At 34.2% G+C, this 24,765-nt stretch overlaps 1 protein-coding gene across 1 annotated transcript; it reads right to left on the bottom strand.

The window, feature by feature from the left end:
- Positions 1-341: 341 nt before the first annotated feature.
- Positions 342-23,630, bottom strand: LOC110023395 (alanine aminotransferase 1, mitochondrial-like). Its single transcript, XM_020722800.1, has 14 exons — positions 23,400-23,630; positions 11,263-11,313; positions 11,101-11,166; positions 10,973-11,034; positions 10,691-10,783; positions 10,523-10,601; positions 10,341-10,445; positions 10,123-10,233; positions 9,281-9,418; positions 3,025-3,099; positions 2,713-2,833; positions 1,655-1,812; positions 1,489-1,563; positions 342-531 (listed from the first exon to the last, which is right to left on the bottom strand). The coding sequence occupies exons 1-13, from the start codon at positions 23,604-23,606 to the stop codon at positions 1,525-1,527; spliced, it is 1,305 nt and encodes a 434-aa protein (XP_020578459.1). The 5' UTR covers positions 23,607-23,630; the 3' UTR covers positions 342-531; positions 1,489-1,524.
- Between the last annotated feature and the right edge of the window lie 1,135 nt (positions 23,631-24,765).

The following is a 24,765-nucleotide window of genomic DNA, read 5'->3' as shown; positions in this document are numbered from 1 at the left end:
AAAAAAAATTTCTTTCTTTTGAATAAATCAATACTCATCAGAATATATTTAATTTATCCCCTAATTCTCACCAATTCAATCTCCTAAGCATGAGAAATGCATTTCCTAGTCCTGAAACTCTTCCATAAATGATTCATGGAAAGCCTTGAACCTGGAGATGATGACAGGGATCTTCTCCTCCTGAGCAAGGATTGTGCATCTTATGTGCCAAGTTCCATGAACCATTCAGCCAGATCAAGCAAAAATTAAAAAATTAAAAAGACAGGCATGGATAAGAAACAGGAACTACAGGTCTCAAGCCGATCGAATAAGTACAAGAAAGCTCACCTGGCCAAAACAAGAGCCATGATCAACGACAATTCCAGTGGCGTCGAGAAGGCGGCAAGCGTAGAATGCATCGGGTGCTAAGCTCACCGACATTGCTGCCTCAATCGCCTTCTTTGGCAGGCGAATGCGCGGGAAGAGAGACATGGCTCCCTCTGCCTTGTTGCATGTCATACCTTCTAGACTATTGAAGGCATCTTCTAATGCCTGCATTGAATGTCAAGAGACAAGCTCTTCATCAAACTACATAAGAAAAAAAAAATTAGAAGATTTACATACAAAACACTTAATTACTTAATTCCTATGTAGTTACATATCTAACACCCAAACTTCAATTTTTACATTATATTCTACGTTACCTATGCTTGAAATGGTGTATTTCTCTTCTTAAAAGTTAAAATAATGATATTTTTTATGTGATATGAAAGTTTGTGGTATAAATGTAAAAGGTAAAGTTTAGGTGCTAGATATGTAAATACATAGGAATTGGGTGGTTTGTATGTAAATGACCACAAAAAAATTTTAGTCCAGAGAAATGTACTGGTTAAAGGACCAAGTTTGTCAATCAGTCGGATTTTGCTCTTTTTAGTACATTGTATATGATTAGATGTAAGACAATCATATTGGCTAGATTACTTGAATTTTTCATTCAACATAAAAATCCCTCAATTTCCCTATTTATTAACAATTTATCTCACTAATTTAACCCTTATTCAAATATATGAATCATCCTTATGTAGGTAGATTTCTCCAATGCCTCGCTCCAATCCGCATCAGCATGCAAAACTTGCTATTTTAATTAGGGTCATGAATTATAACTCCTAAGTTTCATTGTTTTAACATGACTCTTATGGTTAATTAAACAAGGTGCTTTAGGAGTAAACTTCCATTTTTCCATTCATACATGTCAATATTAATTTTACATGCATGTCTCACCGTACATCTTCAATCATTTATAGCCAACATAACCTCATTGTACTTAATCCTACTATAAAATAATCATATTTCAATCTATCCGTCCTAATTTTATCACATATAAATCATCAAGTTTTCACTCATCCACACTCAATTTAACTACCAAGAACATTTTTATAGCGCATGCATCAAAACATGTGATCGTAGATTTGCATAGTTTATGAAATAAAAAATCTAATAAACTCTAACCTTAGCGCGGCGCGCCAATGATGACAAAATCCCATCTCACTCTACAAAGAACGATTCATATGATTTATCTCCGGACTGCAAAATTAAAGGAATTGGTTCCGATCAACATAACCGTACATAAATTCAACTTAATGAAACATCTCCTTGAAGAAATTTGAACAATCACCTTAGGTGGATTCATGATAAGGCTAGCAAGAATCTGGCCTGAGATGTTTGGACAGCAGTAATTTACAATTGCCAACTTGCGACATTGTGCTATTGCGTCAGCACTAAAGCCGGTAATCTCCATAAAGCCGCCTCTTTTTCCACATTCTCCATAGAACCCTGGGAAAGAAAAATATTTGTCATCAATGAGGTACTCGAGCTGAATAAACAATTCATAGTTACGGCTACTTAATTTGTATAACCTCAAATACAGGCAGTACACTATAGTGCCCCGACACAACATGACACAGAAACGTGATACTTCTATTATTGAAAATATAAGACACAAATACACGAAATATGTCATTATAATATAAAAAAGTGTTTAAATACATGTCACTCAATTCTTATGCATTTATATATCTAATAACCAAACTTTATTTTTTACATTTATCCCACCCAAATATTTCCTATCACATCTAAATACCATCATTTTAACGTGTAAAAAGTAAAATAATATTTTCATGCATGAGTAAAGTGACATATATATAAAATTAGAAAATTTAAGAGTCAGAAATGTAGCTACATGAGAATTGAGTGATACGTATGTAAATCTTCATAATATAAATTATAAATAATAGATAAAGATTAAATAAACAGGGCATTAAGAATAAAGAAGAGACAAAAAAATAAATAACATTAAATTTCAAAAACTAAGTGATCTATAAATATTGTTTAATTTATGATATAAAAAATAAGCTCTATCTAACTTGTGTCACATCAAGATAAGTATAACTTCTAAATTAAGAAAAACATAATGATTTGTTCAAAATTTTAATCTTAAAATAAATACGTTAAAAAATCTTTAAAAAAAAATAATTCATTAATTTAGGATAGATGTATCACTCTTTTAAATATTATTTAAATTAGACACTACTGTGTGTTTGTAATATGTCGGAGGTCTGTCTGTGTACGATACATGTTCGACACGATACTTCTTCTTAAATAGGAGTGTCCATGCATCATATGCAGCAAAAGAAAATGCACTTTATCATCTGAAAGACAGGCATAATAATATACCCTTCAAAACAGAATGAAAAGATACTAAAGAAAGATCTTTGCCGCAATATCCCATTGATCTAGAAATCTTCTTGAACGAATTGAATTTCTTATCTTCAGCATAAATATTATCTTGGTACACCTGTGAGCAAGTGCACCATCTTCATTTAATTAACTACTAACCGCAAAGATTAAATATAAGAAAATATCAACAAAAATAATCAAACTAATCCAAATGTTCTAAATCTCATGCCTTCTTTTTCATAGTATATGTGTGGAAAAGTAATAACAAATGAAAAAAAAAAAAAATGAAGTAAATATAGATACCCGTACCTCATCAGCTAGAATAACCAGAGATTTTTCCTTGCAGAACTCTACTATCCGTCTTTGGTTCTCCTCTGTGAGCACCTAAACAATAGGGACAATGTCATACGGGAGACAGCATCTTGACTATGGGGGCACATGGTAACTTTTAAATTGTTTGTAATTTTTTAGATAAAATTATCTCATGAGATATTCTACCGGTTAAATTAATGACATTAGTTGATATTATGATTCATTGAAAGATAAATATCTTATGTACTCAAGAAACTAAATGGGTTGGAGAAAATGCAAAAGAGATTGATAGTTTAGATTTTAAACTTTAATATTCGGGTAAGAGTCACACTAAAAATAGTGTAGATGTAATTATAGATAAGAGTTTGAAAGAAAATGTTATAAAAATTAATAGAATTGGAGATAGATATATAGCCCTTAAGATTATTGTTGATACTAAGATTTTTAATATTATAAGTGCTCATGCTTATCAAGTAGGTTTAGATATAAGTTCTAAAGAAAAATTCTGGAATGGACTAGCACAATTAAAACAAATGATACCTCTTGAAGAAAAAAAATTTATTAGAGGAGATTTTGATGGACTTGTCGGTAAAGTGGTAGAAGATTTTAGAAATATTCATGGTGGCCATGATTTTGGAGAGATTAATGAAGAAAGGTAGAGTCATATTTTGTTTTAGCGTATGACTTTGTTATTGCTAATACTTTATTCAAGAAAAAGGATGAGCATAATATTACTTATAAGAATGGATATAATAAAATACAAATTGATTATTTTCTTATTAGAAGAAGAGATCGTCAAGAATATAAATATTTTAAAGTCATTCCAATTAAGAATTTAAGTACTCAACATCGATCATTAGTTCTGGATTTTAAGATGAAAAGTTGTAAAATAAAAAATACTAGAAATCATTGTCATAGAATTAGATGGAAGCACTTATAAGACACAAATAAAATTATTTTTATGAGTAAACTTCAAGATTTCAAGATTTGGGATGTTCATCAAGAAGTAAATCTAATATAGGATAAAGTAACAAACACGATTAAACAAGTGACAAAAGATGTAAAGAATCAAAAGAAAAAGTTTTTATAAATAAAAATAATTGATAGTGGAATAATAATGTGCAAGAAAAAAAAAAATAGAAGATGTTATAAAAATTGGTTAAAAGGTAAAAGCTTAGATAACTGAGAAAAATATAGAATAACCAGTAGGGAGTCTGAGAGAACAATCCGTGACATTCAAAATTCTGCTTTTAATAATTTTTATAATATATTAGATGCTAAAGTGGGTGAAAAATATATGTATAAATTAGTCAAATAAAGAAAAGAGAAAAGTAAAGATTTAACCAATAAAAGTGTATTAAAAATGAAAATAAAAAAGTATTTTTCTTAGAAAAAGATATTCAACATAGGTAGGTGAGTTATTTTGATAAAGGTTTCAATGAAATTTATGAAAATACGATCGACCTTAGTAATCTTAATATCGTTAATAATAATAATAATAAAATGTTTCATTTTGACAGTCATATTAGTAAAAAAAAAGTTGAGGAGACTTTAAAGAAAATCAAGGGTGGAAAGTCTGTAAAACCTGATGACATCCCAATTGAAGTTAGGAAATATTTAGGAGATTTTGGAATTTCTTGGTTTACTGAACTCTTTAATATTATTTAAAAAACTAAAAAGATGTCTGAGGAGTGAAGGAAAAGTATTATGATCTTTATTATTAAGAATAAAGAGGATGTACAAGAGTGTGCAAATTATAGAGGAATTAAGTTGATGTATCAAACTTTAAAATTATGGGAGAAGACAATTTAACAAAGGTTAAGACGCATTACAAAGATTATAATCAGTTTGGATTTATGTCGGGCAGGTCTGATATGAAAGCTATACATTTATTGAGAGGTTTGATGGAGAAGCACAAAGAGAATAACAAGGATCTACATATGATTTTTATTAATTTAAAAAAAACGTACGATAAGGCTCCAAGAGATATCATTTGCAGAGTTCTAGAGAATAAAGGTGTTGATAGGACTTCCATTCAAGACATTAACGATATGTATGCTAGAGTTGTTACTTGTGAACAGAAAGAGAATCGATCAAATATTTTCTTATTTCAGTTGGATTACATCAGGGATCGGCTCTAAGCCCATATCTTTTTGCTTTAGTTTTGGATACTCTTACTGGACATTTACAGGAGCATGTATCATGGTGTATGTTTTTCGCTGATGATATCCTTCTTGTGGATAATACTAGAGAAAGAGCTCAGGAAAAACTTGAATTATGGAGGTCTACATTAGAGTCTAAAGGCCTTCGTTTGAGTAGAATTGAAACTGAATACAAGGAATATAATTTTAGTAGTAGTAGCTCTAGTGATAGAGTTGTAACTATAGGTGATCAAATTATTAAAAGGTATGAACGTTTTAGAAATCTCGGGTCTATTGTTCAAAGTGATGGTGATATAGATGAGGATGTTATCAGTCGAATTCAAGTTGGTTGTTTGAAGTGGAGGAATGTTTCGGGCCTAGTGTGTGATAGAAAAGTACCGCTTAGACTGAAAGGAAAAATTTATAAGATGGTGGTAAGACCTGCAATGCTCTATGGCGCAAAATGTTGGCCTTTAAAAGAGAAGCATAAAATTAAGTTAAGTGTTGCCGAGATGAGAATGCTTAGGTGGATGATTAGGTTTTACACTTAGAGACAAAATGTGAAATGAATATATCCGTAAGAGGGTTGGCGTAGCTCCAGTGGCGAACAAAATTAAAGAGAGTCGTCTTAGATGGCTTAATCACATTAAACGTCTACCATCTAATGATGCAGTTAGCAGAGTAGATGGTTCAAACTTGGCTTTTATTAAGAAAGGAAGAAATAGACTTAGTAAAACTTGGACATATTGTATAAAAAATGATCTTAATTTATTAGAATTAAATAAAAATGTGACACTCAATTGGACACAATGGAGAAAAAATATTTATATAACTGACCCCACTTAGTAGAATAAAGGCTTGTTGTTATTGTTGTTGTTGACTTATTAGATTACCTAAACCAATCTAAAGAAATTTTTTTCTCAAACTTTTCACATTTTGGAGTTGATAATTAATTCATATACAATCATGAAAACATTAGGAGAATGTGTTCATAACTTTTAGATATTTTAAAATATAAGAACAATATTTTTGGAAATAATTAAGTATTTAATAGAACAATAAATTAATAAAACAATATCCATTATGACTTAACTTTTGGAAGATCTAAATGTTGGAACAAGAAATATTTAATTATATAGATTATAAGAGACTAAAATATATTAGATGAAAAAAGCAAAAGCATGGCGTTACATAATGCATGGCTTTAAATTTTCTTTAGTGATTAATCTTTACATTCTTGTTTATCTTATAAAGAACAAGATTTTTAAGCAATAAGATCATTAAAATAAAATAAACTACTAGATAAATAGAAAACTGTCAACAAAATAAGAAAACCAATCAATGTCTGTGCAAAAAAAAAAGTATTAGGACAATGAAAGAGAGTTGATGGAGACCATCCATCTAAATCTTATAACCTCAACACTCCATCGCTACTACAAATGAAGCCAAGCTTCTCAACCTTTAGGTGCTTCACTTCTAAGTTTTATTTGATCAAATGGCTATTAAATGATATAGTTTTATTTTAATTGGGTTATTTTAGGATTTTTAGAAATTTTCTAGAATGAACTTAAATTTGAGTATTGTTTTAAATTTAACTTGAATTGAATATGAAGCACAGCTTGTAATAAGAGTGTAAGTGAGTCAAGCCAACTTGTGAGCCGGCTCAAGCTTGGCTCAATAAGCGGCTCATGTACTGAGCCCGATGAGCTAACAAGTCAAGTTCAAGCTAACCCCGACTCAACTCGTTAGCTCGTTAGCGTGCTAATTTAAGAAAATAAAAATATAAAATATACTTAAAATATATTAAATTTGAAGACTTTATATTTAAAGTATTGAAAATGTTTAAAAATAATATTTTGTATTTTATATTAAATGATTTTTTATTATTTATCTCCTAATTACTCGTTCTATTTTTCATTTTATTACAACACTATCTTAGATTAATATTATTTTCTTTTTTATAATAAACAAGTCGGCTCATAAGCCGACTCGAACTCCTAGGCTTAAGCTCGAGCTTGAGCTCGAACTTGATAAAATTAATCAAGCTCAAGCTCAAGTTGGGGGTGGCTTGAGCTCGACTCAACATGTTTACACCCCTAGCTTGTAATTATTACTTCAAGGGACAACATAGGGCTATAAATAAGCCCTTAAACCCAAGATTTTTTAACATAACGAGGACTTCTAAATGATGGTACCCTCAATTGTTTATTGCATTGCTACGCCAACACCATCACTTAGCTCCCTTTCTTACTCTTTCCTCCTCTCTTTCAATCCCTTCATTCCAAATTCTTCACTTTCTCTACTAGAATCGAGAAATTCGTTGTGTGAGAGGCTATGAGATAGGAAGAAAATTTGCATTTTGTGAAATTGCGAGGGAGTTTTGCATACTCTATGAAGTATTTTAAAATGTGTATAAACAATCTTTAATAAAAGAATTTTCTAATAAAAAAGGTTAAAAATAAACAATTACCAAGAAAAATTCCAATTGTCCCCAAGAAAATAATAAAGAAAATTAAAAAGCCCCCAATAGTTATAATCATAAATTATTATTATTCTTAAAAAACCACAACACTCCCCTCTATATTTATATAATCTTCTCCCTTTAACTCTCATCGGCAAGCAGCGCCATCTTCATTACATCATCTTTTATCTCCCTTTCCTTCATCAAAAATGATTTGCTTGTTCACCCACAAACGCCTTCAAAATCAAGCAGAATAAAAATGAGAGGAAATTTTTTACCTCCTTGAAAACAAATCATTCTCATCATTTCGACGCAAATAAAAAGTTATTTCATGTAAATTTTAGGAAACTATATCTGCAAAATATCTTACAAAGAAATACACCTAAGCATTCTTATTGGTTTGATAGAATGGATTGTTATGTCATGGTGCCTTGTCTGCTACACTTGCTAGATTGGCATATTGGGAAGACTTTTGCTAGTCATCACAAGGAAGTGCTATTAAAATTAATCCAAAACTTTGGACAAAAGACATGAGAAAATCATGTCAAAATATAAATAGGACTTACAGAAAATACTTGGCAATGAATTACATAATGCTTTCAAGAATCAAATGAAAATACATACAAATGACGTAACTAATTCATCCGCCTTGTTTACAAGAAAGAGTCGTAAGCCCAAATGCTTGGGATTCCCTATTATAAGAGTCATAAGTCTCATTTTGTAATAGCTATAAACTCAATAATAATGATAATAATATTGATAATAACCACCAACAACAATACTAAAAGAGCGAGGGTGATGAGAAGGAGGAGGTCCTATTGAGGTAGGAGAGGATCTAGTTAGGGTTCAACTACTGCCCTAGGAAGAGCTGAAGAAAGGGAAGAAAGAGTATGAAGAAAAAGAGGAGGCAAAGGTGGTGGATCCAGTTTAAAAAGTGGATTTGAAAGGCAAAGCATCAATCAAAGACAAAAGGAAGAGAACGAGAAAGGCAATGACGATGAGAGCTGGAGTAGAAGTTCACCAAATGTGATAAAAAAGATGGAGAACAGAACCTAAAAGCACTAAAACCAGGAGGAAGAGAGACGGGCATTCCTATAATAGGAATACCACATGACACGAAATTGAACACCATAAGATATTGACAAAAGGTGTGCGCTCAACAAGAGAAGCTCACAAAGCAGCACGCCAAATAGTAGCAAAAGGAGGCGATCGCCTAAGCGCTAACGCAAAAGCCGGACATGCAATCGAGAGAAAGCAGCACATTCAAATGCAAGTTAATGGAAGGCCACGCTGAGCTAAATAAATGTGGCCAATTCATGCGGGGCCGGGCAATGAGCCCTAACATGGAGGCTAAACGCGCACATGAAGGTGAGTCACAAGAGAGCCGCATACAACAGCAATGGAGCGGGTAAAGCAGACACAATATGCCCTAAAAACTATCAATTTCTTTAAACAAAACCTTTAAATAAAACATTAAAATTGTCACATGCCAAAGATTTTTGGTATATTCATTAGCACAAGATGCACTTTAAGGTTAAATAACTATATGAAAGGAATACACTTGGGCCAAAATAGTTCTCAATGCATTTTTTTTAACTTCCATAGGTTACTTAAGAAAAAACGTTAATATAGGTCATATTTGAAAACTAACCTGTCCTGTGGGATTGCCCGGATTTATCACCACAAGTGCCTTTACAGTTATACCCTGGGATTGAGCATCTTCTAATTGTTTCCTTAGCTCAGGTATATCTATACTCCACCCACTCGTCTCATCAAGATAATATGGTACCTTGAACAGAAAACTGTTCCATTAATTACTTTGACCGTAATGAAAAGCAGTCATGCAGGCCACTAGAACACAATGAACAAATTATAACTAGAAGGAAATGAAAACCCGTATGACTTTATTAGTAAAAACAACGGCTGTTTATGAACATTTATTCAGAACATACCTAACGAGGCTGTGAGCAAAGCACAACCACATAAGGCAATTTAAAGTTAGGATTTTCCAAATCAACAATTTTGTTAAGCAGTGCTTTTAAGGAAAAAGAAAGAAAATCAACAATTTTGTTAGGAAGTTCTTTTAAGAAAAACGAAAAACAAAGCATTCGCAGATAAAAGTTACGAATCAACAGGCATAATTTTTTGGAGCTTAAAGATTTCTGACGACTCCAATGCAATTTTTTTTTCTTTTTAATAGCAGCAGATAACAAAAAATAATAATAACAATGAAATCTAAAATCGCAAGCAACCATCTCCAAAACAGCACATACTGCGTGTCAAGCCTATCCCATACTAGAAACACTAATAAGAGCTAATGTACAAGCCCACGACAGCACACACCACAACTTCAGCAGAGGTATCCAAAGCATGTCTAGCAAAATATATACATATATAGTAATCTACCATCGCAGAGAGATTTACTAATGGTATGTATTTGAGTAATCAAAATATATGGCACAAATTAATCGTACAAACTAACAGAGAACGTACAAGAAAACCACCCTGTAGAGCAATTGAAGCTGAATAAAGAGGACAAAGAGGAAAAGGGCACATAATGCCATCTTTCTCTGACATTATTAGTAACTGCATCATCATGCGCACCTACAGAGAAAAGAGCAAATGATGAAAGAAGATAGTATAAATATTTCCCATTTGAATTCTGAAAATCAGTAATGCAGAACGGAGAAAAAAAATGCTTAAGAGCATACAGCTGAACTTGCGCCATCTGTTAATAAAATATCATCAACATTGCATGGAAATCCATCACGGGAAGCGATTCCGGATGCAATTGCTTCACATAAACCTTCTGTTCCCTTAAATTTTGAGAAAATAACAGCATTTTCAAAGTGAAACTTCATATTAAAATCAACCGTTCAACCTCTCGCCCTACCTGACCATTACTATAAGCACCAGTAGCTCTAGCCGGGAATAAATCTAAAATCTCCCCTGCTCTCGCCATGGCATCCTCACTGAAACAACATATAAACCTAAATCAGGCATGTTAAATGTCCCAACTTAGAATTAATGTTTAATACTGTGAAAAAGATCAAACATATACAACTGTTTCAGGAAGAGCAACATCATTTGTCTCCACCAAACTCTCATCCATTGAGATAGGATCTGCTTTGACCTAACAGCCACCTCTGTGAAACTACCGAGAAAGATACTGTTACCCTTGCTAAATCACGTTTGATTAAAGAGCTCATAATGAAATACCAACTATTTCACTAAAATAAGCCTCAATGTTTAAGAGCTCTGTTTCAGTATACTAAAGTGGTCTTATCCAACATGACAAAAGTTTACTATCTGGGCTTGAAAATCATAGCTTTTTGAACCATACCTAAACAAGACATGAGTTTCATCCCTGTTCAAGATAGAAGGATGGCTGCATAAAGCAAGAACCTGCAGCAGAATGTACTCAATCAAAAATAGTAATAAGTAATAGAGATCAGAGAGGCCAAAACTAACCTCTCTAAAAAAGGTAACTGGTGGCTGACCAAGAGAATGGGGATTCCCGCTATTGCAATATAATATCTAATAGATGCAAGAAAAACTGGTTTAAACAAAAGTTTGTAAAAAATTATACACATCTTACTATATAATAAGGTAGAATGAAGAAAATATACAGACCTCATCAAAAGGAAAAAAATCTGAATTTGCATTTAAATCTTCTTGTAGATGCTGTACGGCAAAAATAGCACACATAACCTCATCAGATATGATTTTTAAAATATAAATCAAATTTGGAATATCCAAGCGATCAATCAACAAAATATTTTCACTTAGTTCAAGAAAGAAGCTGTTATAGTCAATCATAAATGGCAATTGAATATGGCATACACCCTGGATAATTCAAATATACTTCACTTAAGACATTAAATAAGGAAAAAGAACCAATTCATTACTGGAATACAAATAATAATAAGCATAAATATGCATGTGTATTGATGCGCGAACACATTTACTTGCAACAACTGAGATTAAGAAAATCATCATCATCATATCCCAGTTATTTAGGACCAGGTTTATGAATCATCATTTTCCCTCCATTTTTGCTAATTGTTGCCTCAAGCGTTAAACTTTGCTCTTCAAAATTTTAAATCACTTTGAACAACTTCTATCCATATTATCTTGGATCTATCCCTTCTTTGCCAAAATTTATTGAAGTTAACTTTATCCACTTGAATAATGGTTCAAATTTTTACCCTTGAATGTCTATATCAAAATCAATTAAGTCTAATTTCAAATACTTTATCTTTGATAACTGTCACTCCAATCAATCATCTATTATACTCATGTCTTAATTTATCGTTCCTATGGTACAAACATGGTGCAGTTGTTAAAATGCATCAAGTGTATTCTATATGTCCTGTGTTCGTGTTATGGAAACAATCTCTTTGTGCAAGCTAAGGTAAGGATGTGAAAAAAAAAACCATCCACTGTCCCTATAGCGGTAACAGCAGCATGCATTAAGTATGACACCAATTTATCATTCATATTAATGTTATCATTTATTTTAAACTCAAATTAGACAATGATAATGTCTTTTCCTACCAAATATTAAATTGATACAACATTTTAGACTAAATTATAATCTTATACAATTTACCTTTACATCTCATCCACATCATTCATCACATAATACTCACAAGGCGTTTTTTTTAATTTCAATCACTTAGTGTTAAATTTAGAAGCAAAACCATCATTGTATCTTCATTTATTTGTACAATAGATCCAATATATTTAAACTTATGATGCCAAAGCATCATTTTTTGGTTAATAACATTGATTGATAAATATTAACATTGTCACTAAAATTATATCTCACATACTCACCTTTTGTTTAAAGTCCATCTTTTTGTAAGCTCTAGAAATTTGCGCTCCAACCTCTTATGAGGAAAGTTTTGTATGCATCACATGAAATTTTTAGAATGCATACTAGAATTATATAAAAGACACTACCAATGGATTTCACCCTCATTTTACAAGGACTTTATGATATGGTTCAAAATTTTTCTTGCTAAGAAAATGCTCCAAGATTCTTGCTAATCATGTCGATATTTGTGTCACATGATAAAATTTGTTGATGGCGTGTCAATAAAAAAAAAAAAAAAATGAAGTAGTGAAAAAAATGGTGTATATTTCTCTCAATATCTTCTTCGTTACAATGGGAATAATATATACAATATCATATGCTTGGCATGTGTTGGAATTAGTCCTAAAATAGCGTCTATCTTACATAAATGGTTATTTATATTTCCATAAAAAGATGAGGTAAAATTAATAGTTTAAACAATCAACGTTAATTGCTTAATTACATCCGGATATCATGCATTATGGATATCATGCCGCTAATTGCTTAATTACATCTGGATATCATGCATATAATTGATTTCGTACTTAATTACATTTAGATATTATGCATATGATTGATTCTGCAATCCTTAATACTCTCCCTCAAGTTTGGAATGCATGTTAATAATTCCTAACTTGTTGAGTAGTATCGAAAATTGAGAAGAATTTAGTGGTTTTGTGAAAACGTTCGTTGGTTGCTCTAAAGTGGATACGTAAATCAACTTTGTCATTCCTTCTTGAACCTTCTCTCGTATGAGATGACAATCAATCTCTATGTCCTTTGTTAGCTCATGATAGACCGAATTCGAGGCGATGTGAAGTGTTGTTCGGTTATCATAAAATAAATTGACAGGATGTGAATGCATGATCCTCAAATCCTGCAAAATTGTTCTTAGCCAAATAACATCGCAGCAGGTAGTGGTCATGGACCGATATTCAGCTTCTGCACTAGAATGCGATGTTGTAGTCTGCTTCTTAGTTTTTCAAGAAATTAATGAACTCCCAAAAAAGATACAATGCCCAGTGACTGATCTTCGAGTGTCACGAAACCTGACACAATCTGCATCACAAAAAACATTTAGTTGAATTGAGCTTTCTGTTGAGAGCAAAATTCCTTGTTCTGTTGTTTGTTTTACATAATGTAGGAGACGATGGGCTGCTTCTAAGTGTGGTACTTGTGATTTGTCTATAAATTGACTTAAAACGTGAATTGCATATGTCAAGTCAGAACGTGTGATAGTCAAGTAAGCTAATCTCCCAACTAGTCTTCGGTATGATGATGGATCACTGGCATATTCTCCTTCTGATTTGCTGAGACATGAGTTTTGTTCCATAGGAAAAGAGACTGGTTTTGCACCAAGATATCCAACATCCTCGATTACTTCAAGAGCATACTTCCGCTGTGAAAATATAACACCCTTTTGGGATCGCGCAACCTCAATACCAAAGAAATATTTCAATTGTTCGAGATCCTTTAATTTGAATTGATTCCTCAAGAACACGTTGACATCTTCAATTTCTTGCAATTCGTCCACTGCAATGATGATATCATCTATATACATAAGAAGGACAATTAATCTACCATTATGTGATCGGACAAACAAGAAATAGTTTTCCTTTGATTGCATAAAATTGGCTCGCCATATAGCAGTGGAAAGCTTAATGAACCATTGACGTGAGGCTTGTTTGAGACCATTGTCGATCGTTATTTTTTTGAAATATGAAAATAGTTTTAATACAAATATGACTTTTGAAAGTAACGTTTTTAATTTAAAAATAAATGAGACCAAACGAGTGTCACATATTAAATAGTTCAGACGGTTGAGCGCGATATCACAAGTAATACACTACCCCGAAGGATAAACATACCACTTGTCAATAGGCTCAACCACTTAAAATAAGGAGTTTGTGACATCCGTTTGGTTTGCAAAACCATTTATGTATGGTTGTCAAGTTCTCCTACCTAATATAAGAATTATATAAGGTTTATTTTACCTGGGTTTCAAGTTCCTTATAGAGGCAAACCCCTATAGTTAATTACATCTTAAATGACCAGGGGTCACTTAAGAAGACTCTCGATTAAGATCAGTAGTTTTGACTTCCAGATTTCAAAGTTTAGGTTTTCAAGGTTGGACACAGGAAAAATCAAATGGGAGTGACTTAAACAAGAACAGTTATTTTAAGAAATCCAAAGGAGCGAAGAGTAGGGAATATCACAGATCTAGGGAGAACCCCAGTGATTTTCCAACTATCCTATTGTTTAACTTTATGTCTCTGAAATGATGTTATTCAATGTTTAATCCTGCAATTTATTTTAGAATTTAGAACTTACATTTACACGATATCTAATCATGCAAATGACCTAAAAAGATAGGAGGATTTACACCGTACCGTACAGTACTCTCGGAACCCTAAAGTGTCAGGACTTAAAATTGCACAACAGGATTATGCAAAAGTCTAAATGTGGCATGTGAGGATTTATGCTGCGCTAGGCAAACCACCTCGAAATCCTATGAGTTGTTATTTAAACTAGGAAAGTGATTAGTGATGTGAATTTGTTTTGACGTTGCTCTTCTGAATGTCCTCATCATGCTGCCCACGTTATTCGCTCCAGGCTCCTCGTCGTAGCACCTTCGGGTTTGATATTAGTTTTAAGGATACTTGTAACCATTGAGTTTTCCTACACTAAGGTATAATGTATAATAGAACAATAAAGCATGCAATATAAAAGAAAAGAACAGTAGAATGTACAGTAAAGAAGAAAAAACAGTACAGTATGTTGTGAAGTAAAATGTTGTAATGTAAATTAAACCTGTATATCTGGGAGGCTTGCTGCCCTTTTAAACGAGCTAGTATACACTGTATAAATAAAAGAAACATTGCCTGAAAAACTCGAGAAAATCGACAAATGACCCACGACGGAAAACTCGGGAAAAATCGACAAATGACTTACGACGGAAAACTCAGGAAAATCGACAAATGATAATTCCAAGAAAATTATCAAAATCTCGGGAAGATCCCGGAAAAGGGACCAAGAGTTCTTTGCCCAAAAATTCCAGATAAAACATACGAAAAATCTGAAAAGGGGGACCGCAAGCACTCGAGTCAGGGCTATGCTCAAATATAATATATTTATACTCGAGGCACGTTGAAGGCTACTATCGGTCACCCGGATTCATAGAGCCCTCCACTCAACTAGAATGGTGTCTTACTAAACCTAATTTAGGAGGGTACTCCTTAGCCTAGTATCGGTATCCAACAAGTGGACAACCAAGTTGTAACACATTTAAAATTTATATTTTAGCATGCACATGGATTTCAGGCATACAAAAAGAAAGTTGTATCAATTTTATAGTGAAAATATTTTTATAAATATTGTATTTGTTCTTATCATGTCTGTTCTTATCAGCTTTGAAAAGTATAGTTGTTCACGAGTCGATCACGCTATCGGGCGTAGGACCGCCAACAACCTAAGAAGGTAAGGGTCCCTCGCTAGGCTTATGTCTTATATCGGTGAATGATACTGTCATCCTACAGTTTATCAGGTCCCAGGATTGGGTCCTGATGTCGTAGGATGGAATATCATTCTGCCCTACCAGTCACGTATCTTTGTCATCATCGCCCTAAGCCCCAAAACAACACCGACCTACTTGTGACATTGTTTGATGATTTCATATATAGCAAAAGACTACATGTGGGCTCTTATGTGTCAGACATAAGCACTGAAAACCGAACCAAGAAACAAGAAAATAAAAATAAAAATAGGGATGAGCGAGAGGAGGAACTGATCCACCCAAAAGATCGAAAAGACGAAGGGTGAATCAACCCTCAAAACTTATAACGAAAAGATCTGAAAAGGAGAGCCCAAAATCCTTGAATCAATCCAAAAATAATATCATTTTCTCAAATTTTATAAATGAATCAACCCAAAAAAGGTATTCTTTCCAAATCTTATTTCGAACAGGTCGGAACGGGCCCAAATCAATGTGACAATTGTATAAACAACCCTACCACTGTCTACATATTCACACATTCAAGCCTGAATTCAAATGTGGCATTATATTATCCAAATTTTAATGTGAAGCTTCTAAAAAGAAACTCTTTCATGAATGATAATTTTATGAGCTTTCGAATCCTTCATGAATCCAATTCATATCAACTTTATGCTTCCTCAAAATGAAGTTGTAAGAGCCCTTTTTATTTCACAAATTAAACAAAGAAAAGTAATTCAGGGACGACAACCTTCTAAATTTTCAAAAATCATGTCAATATTAAAACCATTCAATTCAATCCTTAATCAAAAGCTTCTCATGTTAAATAAGTCATGAAATCATCCATATAAACGTTTACAGTCGGGGACAACAGAGAACAACCAAACAAGACGAAAGAAAACAAACTGAGATGCTCACGGGCAGGGGAGCAAACCAAAACCACCAAACCAGCTTCAAATCAAAGGGAAAGCAGGGAACAACCAAACAGGACAAAAGAAAACCAGCTGAAATGCTCACGGGTAAGGGCAGCAGCCCTCACAACCAACCAGCAGAATAAGTCCAACGATAGAGACCAGAAAAAGCACAGTTAAGCTCTCCATATGATCTCACGGTTTGGGACAAGAGAGAGGACAGAAGCTCACGGGTAGGGGCAAGAAAAAGCACAGTTAAGCTCTCCATGTAATCTCACAGTTTGGGACAAGAAAGAGGACAGAAGCTCAAGGGTAGGGGCAAGAAAAAGCACGACTAAGCCCCAAAATAGCACACTCAACCAAATATTCATCATCCCGGCAACAGGAAACATTTAAACAGAATAGAAGGATACTACAAGAAATGCTCACAATCAGGAACATCCAGAGAAACCACTAATTCCTATTCAAGCAGGGGTAGCAGCCAAAAGGGCAAACCGAGCCCAATATAAGAGAAATCACAATTAGATGCTATCAGGTAGGGGTAGCCAGAGAAACCACCAACCCAAACCAACAATTTCCAATTCACGGGTAAGGACAGCCAAAGAGGAAAAGCCACCAGCCAACAATATAAAAGGAGTCACTGGAGAAGGCTCACGGCCAGGGATAGCAAAGGGAAACCACCAACCATTTAGGATATAAATCTCCCAACCCAACAGGGAAGCTCCCAACTGAAAGGTTCATGGCCCAGAAAAGCAACATAGGGCCACAAAGCAAACCATATATTGTGATGGAAACAACACCTAACCAAGCCAAAACAAAAACTAAGCCCAAAACATTTTTCAACATAGGGCCAACCCGAAAGTAAGGTCTAACCCAACAAGTGACCAAAACCCAGCCATCACAAGGCACAAATCGAGCCCAGCACAGGGACAAAACTAAACTATTTCAAAGCAAAACTGAGCCCAACACAGGGAGCAAACCAAGCACAGCACAGAGGCAAATCGAACCAAGCAAGAAGGATAAAACAAAGAGCTCAAAAGGTAAATCGGGCCCAGCAGGAAAGGGCAAACAACAATAGAGCTCCAGCCAAAATCGAGTCCAGCAGGTGGAACAAAATAAAACATAATTTCAACTCAACTAAACCCAGCAGAAGGGGGCAAAAACAGATAAACCTTCAAGCCAAACTGAGCCCAGATCTTAGATAAAACCAAGCCCAATATAAGAGCTAAAGAAAAGAATACAATTTAATTACAATTAATTTAATCCAAACCGAGCCCAGCAAATGGGCAGAAACAGTACAGAACTTTCAGCTAAAATCCAACCTAGAATGAGCCAAAATCGAGCTCACCAAATGAGGAAAATAGAGTCATCAAAGTCAAATCTCATAAAGCCTTTTGTCTCAAAATATTACATCCAACATATGTTTCAAATAGTAACAGTTAACAGGCGAGGAGGAAGAAGAGTTGAGAGAGAGAGGGGGGGAGGTTGCCGCGTGGATGAGCCACGAAATTTAGGGCACGAGAGAGGGCGAGACGAGCCCCGCGGGATCGAGTGGGGGTTACGTGTGCGGGAATGCGGGTACATAGGGTTTAGGATTATAATTTATATTATAAGTAATAATATAAATATAAAAGTATTTAATATTTCAAAAATAAAAATTTGATTTGTACATTTTAATTCGTGCGTCATATCATAACAAAATGGATGTCATTTTTAAGTAATTCTGACATTCCGAAGCGTGGTCTATTTCGCCTTTGGATGTTGTTTTGACAAATTCATCGATTTGCATGCAATTTGCTAGTGTGCGGAATTATGGCAATATGGGTGTCTTTCCTAGCTAAAATTAGTGTTCCGGACGTGTTGACACAGTCCATTTTATCGTCAGAGGTCATCTGGAGAAATTCATATTTTCACCCATCTTTAAGCTCAATTCTAGTCTGATCTTGTGCAACTTAGTGAATTTTGTGCACTTTTTGTGTGTGTGATGATAAAGTCCTGAAGAGTTTTCTTAGGGCTTGAGATCCTATTGAAAATTTCTCTCTGAGTCTCCACATGATAGTCTTTAACCACTCAACCATACGACGATGATTTTAAGATCATCAATGCGAGACATCACAAGAGAAATAAGAAGTAGTTGGAATTTCTAAAGGGGATGGATTTCAATACTAGTTTTCTAAAATAGTCAATAGGAACCCCTAGATTTAGATCCTAGGATCCTAAGAAAAAAGTAATGACCTCAAAATGAGGTCAACAACCATATAATGATTTGTGAAGCTTCTAAACTCGAGTCTTCCCCTTTCGTCTGAGACCAGGAGGTAGTGACATATATAAATCTTCGTCGATATCCCCAATAAGAAAACATTATTGACATCTAGTTGGTGGAGATGTCATTGCTTAGTTGAAGCTAATGCAAGGAGTAAGCCAATTGTTATAAACTTTGCTATAGGGGTAAAGGTTTCCTGGTAATCTAACCCTTCAATTTTATTATATTCTTTCATCACTAATTTGGCCTTGTAGCGTTCAACTGTCTCATCTGCACGAAGTTTGATTATATATACTCATTTGCATCCAATTGGCCTTTTTTACAGACAGTAATGTTACAAGGGATCATGTGTCATTGGCGTTGAGTGCGGCAAGTTCTTCTCGTATTGCAACCTGCCACTTTGGATCATGAGTAGTTTTTGGTTCATTTTCAATTGAAAGAGTTGTGGTAAAAGCATGATGTTTAGGTGACAATCTAGATACGATAAGACATTGGTTAAGGGATAGAAGATACCAGGCCAGCACGGAGTTCGAAGTTGGGGTGTGTCGTGAGGGAAGAGAAATACCAACAAACTATTCACGCAAATGGCTAGACGTTTTTGTTGCTCTTATTGGCCATGATGATGATATTTGTTGGTTCGGATGCGCATGTTGTTCTGAGGATAAACTTGGACTGAGTGCGGGTGAAGGAGTCCCTTGAGAAGGGATTTCATTTTTTTGAAAAGAGAGAATATCTTCTTGAGGTAATTCATCGAATGAAAGCATGTCGATGTGGATGGTGGAGTGTGGCACTGGACATTTATCTATAGCGAAAGAAGAGAAAGGAAAAATGTTTTCATGAAAAATAACAACTCGTGACACAAAAACTTTCCCAGTTGAAAGTTCATAGACTCTATATCTCTTTTGAGCGTATGGATAGCCTACGAAAAGACATCGAATGGCTCTGGGATCAAACTTGGTTGATAGCTTATGATATGTTAAAGCAAAACAAAGACACCCAAACACGCGCAAATGATCATATGCGGGTTATTTTTGGAAGAGCAGAAGTCTTTCCTTGGAGAAGGGTGTTGGAGTTTGGTTAATTAGGTAGGTGGCAGTTAGGATTGTATCTCCCCAAAATTTTTGGGTAAATTGGCTTGAAATAGTAAGACTCGGGCTATGTTGAGTAGATGGCGATGTTTTCTTTCGACTAGTCCATTTTGTTGCGGAGTGGAAACACAACTGGATTGGTAAATGATGTTTTTTTCGAGATAAAAATTTCTCAATATGAATTCAAAACTATTGTCTCTTTGAATGATTTTGAACTTCAGACTGAATTGTGTTTCAACAAGATTAGGAATTTGATGATGTATGAAAGTGTATCTGATTTATGGTTTATTAAATAAGTTCATGTGCATCGTGTATAATCATCAAAAATTATGACAAAATACCACACTCCTGTGATTAAAGGAACATGGTATCCTCCCCAAATATCAACATGAATTAATTCAAATGGTGCTTTTGAACGAATGAAACTTGTTTGAAAAGATGAACGATTTTTCTTAACCAATGGGAAAATTAAACAAATAAAAACATTACAAATTTTCTTCTTTGTAATTGGGAAGGAAAACAAGTTGAAAACTTTATTCGATGGATGACCTAGACGTTTATGTCAGAGATTTGGGGCTGGTGAAGTAGCAATATTGCACTTGCTCTTTTGCGGAGCATCAAGGTAGTAGAGTCCTCCTCTCTCAGTTCCCGTCCCAATCATCTTCCTTGATCATTAGTCTTGTAGCACATAAGTGTGATAATTAAAAGTGGCAAGGCATTGTGAATCAAACACAAATTTGCTGATGGAAATCAAATTTAATTTGAAGGAACACATAAAATATTTTGTAAAACGAAGTTAGCAAAATGGATGCTGCCTATGTGCGTGACAGTTGCAGTAGCTCCGTTGGACAAGTGAACTTTTCGATTGGCGATACTGGATTTTGTAGTTGGTAGGTTGGTTGAATATACCATGTGATCGTGGCTATTGTATCAATAATTCAGCACACTTCTTTGTCAAAAATAGAGGTACAAAATGTTTTACCTGAGATATCGCTTATGGCTGATGTACTGCCAACATGATTAGCCATCAAATTAGATTTGTTCTCTAAAAGTAGTAACATGAGACTTTGATATTGTTCGGTTGTAAGGGTTAATTGTGGTGAACTTGTCGACGCACTGGTATCTGCATCACTGTCTTTGGGAGGGAGATTTTTTTCCATTCAAGTTTGTTGCCCAGTGGATTGGCCCTTTGCAGCTTCCTACAGTCATTGATAGTGTGTCCCTGTCATCCACAATAATCGCATTTGAGTCGCATTTGAGATATGCTCGACACATGTCTGAGGCATGCCCAATTTTGTCATATTTTTAGACTTCAAATGAGGATTTTTTGGCGTGAAAACTCTCTCTGGTTTTCGTGTGTTATTCTTCACGGCAAAAGCCGGAGCTTCCAGCTGTGGTACACTTGCATTGTTCATCCCGCTCTGTTTTTCCTCTTAGAGCATGAGAGAATGTGTCTTGCTGACATTGGGAAGAGGGTCCATGACCAAAATCTGTCATCTTATACCAGTGTATGTTTCATTAAGCCCTATGAGGGATTTCATGATTTTCTGACTTTGTTGAAACAACAACACTTACTTCATGGCACCACACGTGCATTTAGAAATGTTATATAGGGTGTCAAGTGGCTTGGTGTAATCAGCTCCAACTGCCATATCACCTTGCTTGCAATTTGGATGGCTTCTTCCATGTGAAAAATATGAACGTTGTTGGTACGAGAAAAACATTCTTTCAAATCGAGCCAAATTTCATGGGCACTCTCATTGTATATTATACTTACTCCAATGACTTCTGCAAATGTATTAAACAACCATGCCTTGACAATATTATCGCAGTGTCTCCATTGTTGAAGTTCTGTGGTGAAAGTTTCTGGTGGTTCCTTGACGGTGTCGTTAACGAAACTTTCTTTATTTTTGATGTTGAGAGACATCAACATGGCACGACTCCAGGTATTGTAATTTTCTCCATTTAGCTGCTGCGTAACGACACAAGATTGGGTTGATCTGAGTAGTGAAAAAAAAAGAGATCATTCGGATTATCGAATTTGCTAGTTTTAGGCTTGACTGAAATTTAAGTTTTGTTTATTATGTATTTCAACTTAGAGAGAAGAAGAGATGGTCTCTTAATAAGGCTCAGAATCGGTAGGCTCTGATACCATGAAAAGAATGGTGTATATTTCTCTCAATATCTTCATCATTACAATGGGAAGAATATATACAATTATACATGATGGGCATGTGTTATAATTAGTCCTAAAATAACGTCTATCTAACATAAATGGCTATTTATATTTCCATAAAAAGATGAGGTAAAATTAGTAGTTTAAACAATCAGCACTAATCGCATAATTACATCTGGATATCATGCATAGGATTGATTTTGCACTTAATTATATATGGATATCATGCCACTAATTGCTTAATTACATCTGGATATCATGCATAGGATTGATTCTGCACTTAATTACATCCGAATATTATACATAGAATTGACTGTGCAATACTTAACTAGCAGCCTTCTGAAAAGCAAAATGGGGAAAAAGTTGCCCTGAAAGGATCCTAAACAATTTTGTTGTCATCTTAAAGCATATTAGCATGACTTATGCATACTCCCAAAAGTCTGGCTAAATCAGAAAGACTAGTAACTGTTAACTATCCTTTTTATTAAGAATTAAGATGCAAATATAATTTCCAACCAAACTAAAGAGGCATTGACTTTTAACAAAATAGTCAAAGTAGGGCGGTTATTCATAAACTTTCATTAATAAATACAGAAATGCACGTAAATCGGCCTTTTCATCTTTTGGCAGAAATCCACTCAACAACAATACACCAAACCCCTGAGTACAAACAAGAAGCACAGCACTAACTGAAAAAAAAAAAAAAAATTGGAAAGATTATATCGCAGCAAAATCGTTGTGAAGTAAATATAATGCAGAAAACCATAATTTGTAGGTTTGGTTGAATATAAAAGCGCTGCATTGATTCAACCTCGGCTGAACTTAGCTGCATTTATTTCAAAAAAATTTATCACCGCTTCAAATTATTGGCAGCAAACCAAACACTATCTGAACAAATATAACCCAAACAGTAAATTCTTCAATAAAAATTAAACTAACATTAGCCAGAGAGAATGAAACTTGATGGATTCAAGTTAGACGCACCTTCGGGTTGATGGAAGCAATGGTGACATCCGGAGGCGAAACAGTAGACATGGCGGCGGCCGAGGGTGTGGATATAAGTGCGAAATGACGAAGAAATGAACGAGAAAAAAGCAGAGTGTTGGAGCGCAAGAATGGAGCGGAGTAGAAGCCTTTCAGTCCACCGTATCGGCGCGCAACAATGCCGAACGCGGAGGTGAAGGGCTGCATGTCTATGATCTGCACTCTTTCGAGCAAAACTGGCAACCGGAGAAAAAACTGGCGACGTTTGATATTTATAGGATTTAACTATTGATTTAACTTAAATTCAGCAAACATCAAAATAAATTTTAAATTTAATGTTCAAATTAACTTAATTAATAGTCTTGACGTATTTATGTGGTATTGATGATATTTGTATGGCTTTGAGGTACAATACCCTTTGAATATCAGGAAACATATGTACACAATATTCGTCTCAAATTAGGGTTGTAATATAGCCGAGCTAAGTCGAGCATATCATAGTTTGGATTTCGCTTAGTATAATTATAAGTTATTTGGGTTTGATTTGAGCTTGTATTGAGCTTTCATATATTATTTAAGTTTGGCTTGTTTATTTTTGTTTAATATTTGAATTTCATTTGTTTATGATAAATGAAAGATTATTTAAATGAACTAAATATTAAAACAATATGTATATTTTTATATAAAAAATTTAATAAATAATTTTATAAATTTGATTGTAGTTATTAATTTATCGACTATAAACTTTGTAATAATGAAATATAATTCATAAAACATGATCATATGAGATGTAATCTCTCATATTTTAACATGATCAAACTTATACTTTCAAACTTGCACCAAACTCTCGCATTCAGATGTAGATATTGGTTTTCCCACAGTAATATGCACTTGTCATTTTCTTATTTTTTTTAGATAATTTTGTAGATGTCGTCAATATTGATTTGTTACATCATTATTATTCTTATCATATATGACTTATAATGATTGCACTGTACTTTTTCAACGTCGCCTTTTAATCGGGTAGAATTTATGAGCGAAGTGAAAATGGGAGATATGAGAGATTAGAATTTTTAACTGATGTTTGCGAGAAAATTCGCGGTGGTATAGTAACGGATTATAGGCTTATCGTTGTGCGAGATTTCAGCACACACTCATATGAAAGAGAAACAAGTAGTGGCTACTCCAGAAGTTTTTTACGTGTAAAGCCCGTAAAGGGAAAAATCACGGGGCCTAGCAAGGTTGTGAAAATCCACTATTAATTTATGATTATAGAAATCTCTTATCCCACAGACATGAAAGAGTAACTATATTTTCAGATTACGAAGTTAACTGACAGCGTCTAGTTGGTGGTAATCAACGACGG

Source organism: Phalaenopsis equestris, unplaced genomic scaffold, assembly GCF_001263595.1.
Source record: "Phalaenopsis equestris unplaced genomic scaffold, ASM126359v1 Scaffold000224, whole genome shotgun sequence".
Taxonomy (NCBI): Eukaryota; Viridiplantae; Streptophyta; class Magnoliopsida; order Asparagales; family Orchidaceae; genus Phalaenopsis; species Phalaenopsis equestris.
The sequence above is the reverse complement of the archived record's forward strand: the minus strand, read 5'-3'. Positions and strand labels throughout refer to the sequence as shown.

Coding starts and splice junctions, on each gene's coding strand:
- LOC110023395 (XM_020722800.1), bottom strand. CDS start 23,606: ATGCAGCCCTTCACCTCCGCGTTCGGCATTGTTGCGCGCCGATACGGT. Junction 10,784..10,972: donor GAAACTCATGTCTTGTTTAG/GTATGGTTCAAA, acceptor CTTTCTCGGTAG/TTTCACAGAGGTGGCTGTTA. Junction 10,446..10,522: donor GTGCTTATAGTAATGGTCAG/GTAGGGCGAGAG, acceptor TCAAAATTTAAG/GGAACAGAAGGTTTATGTGA.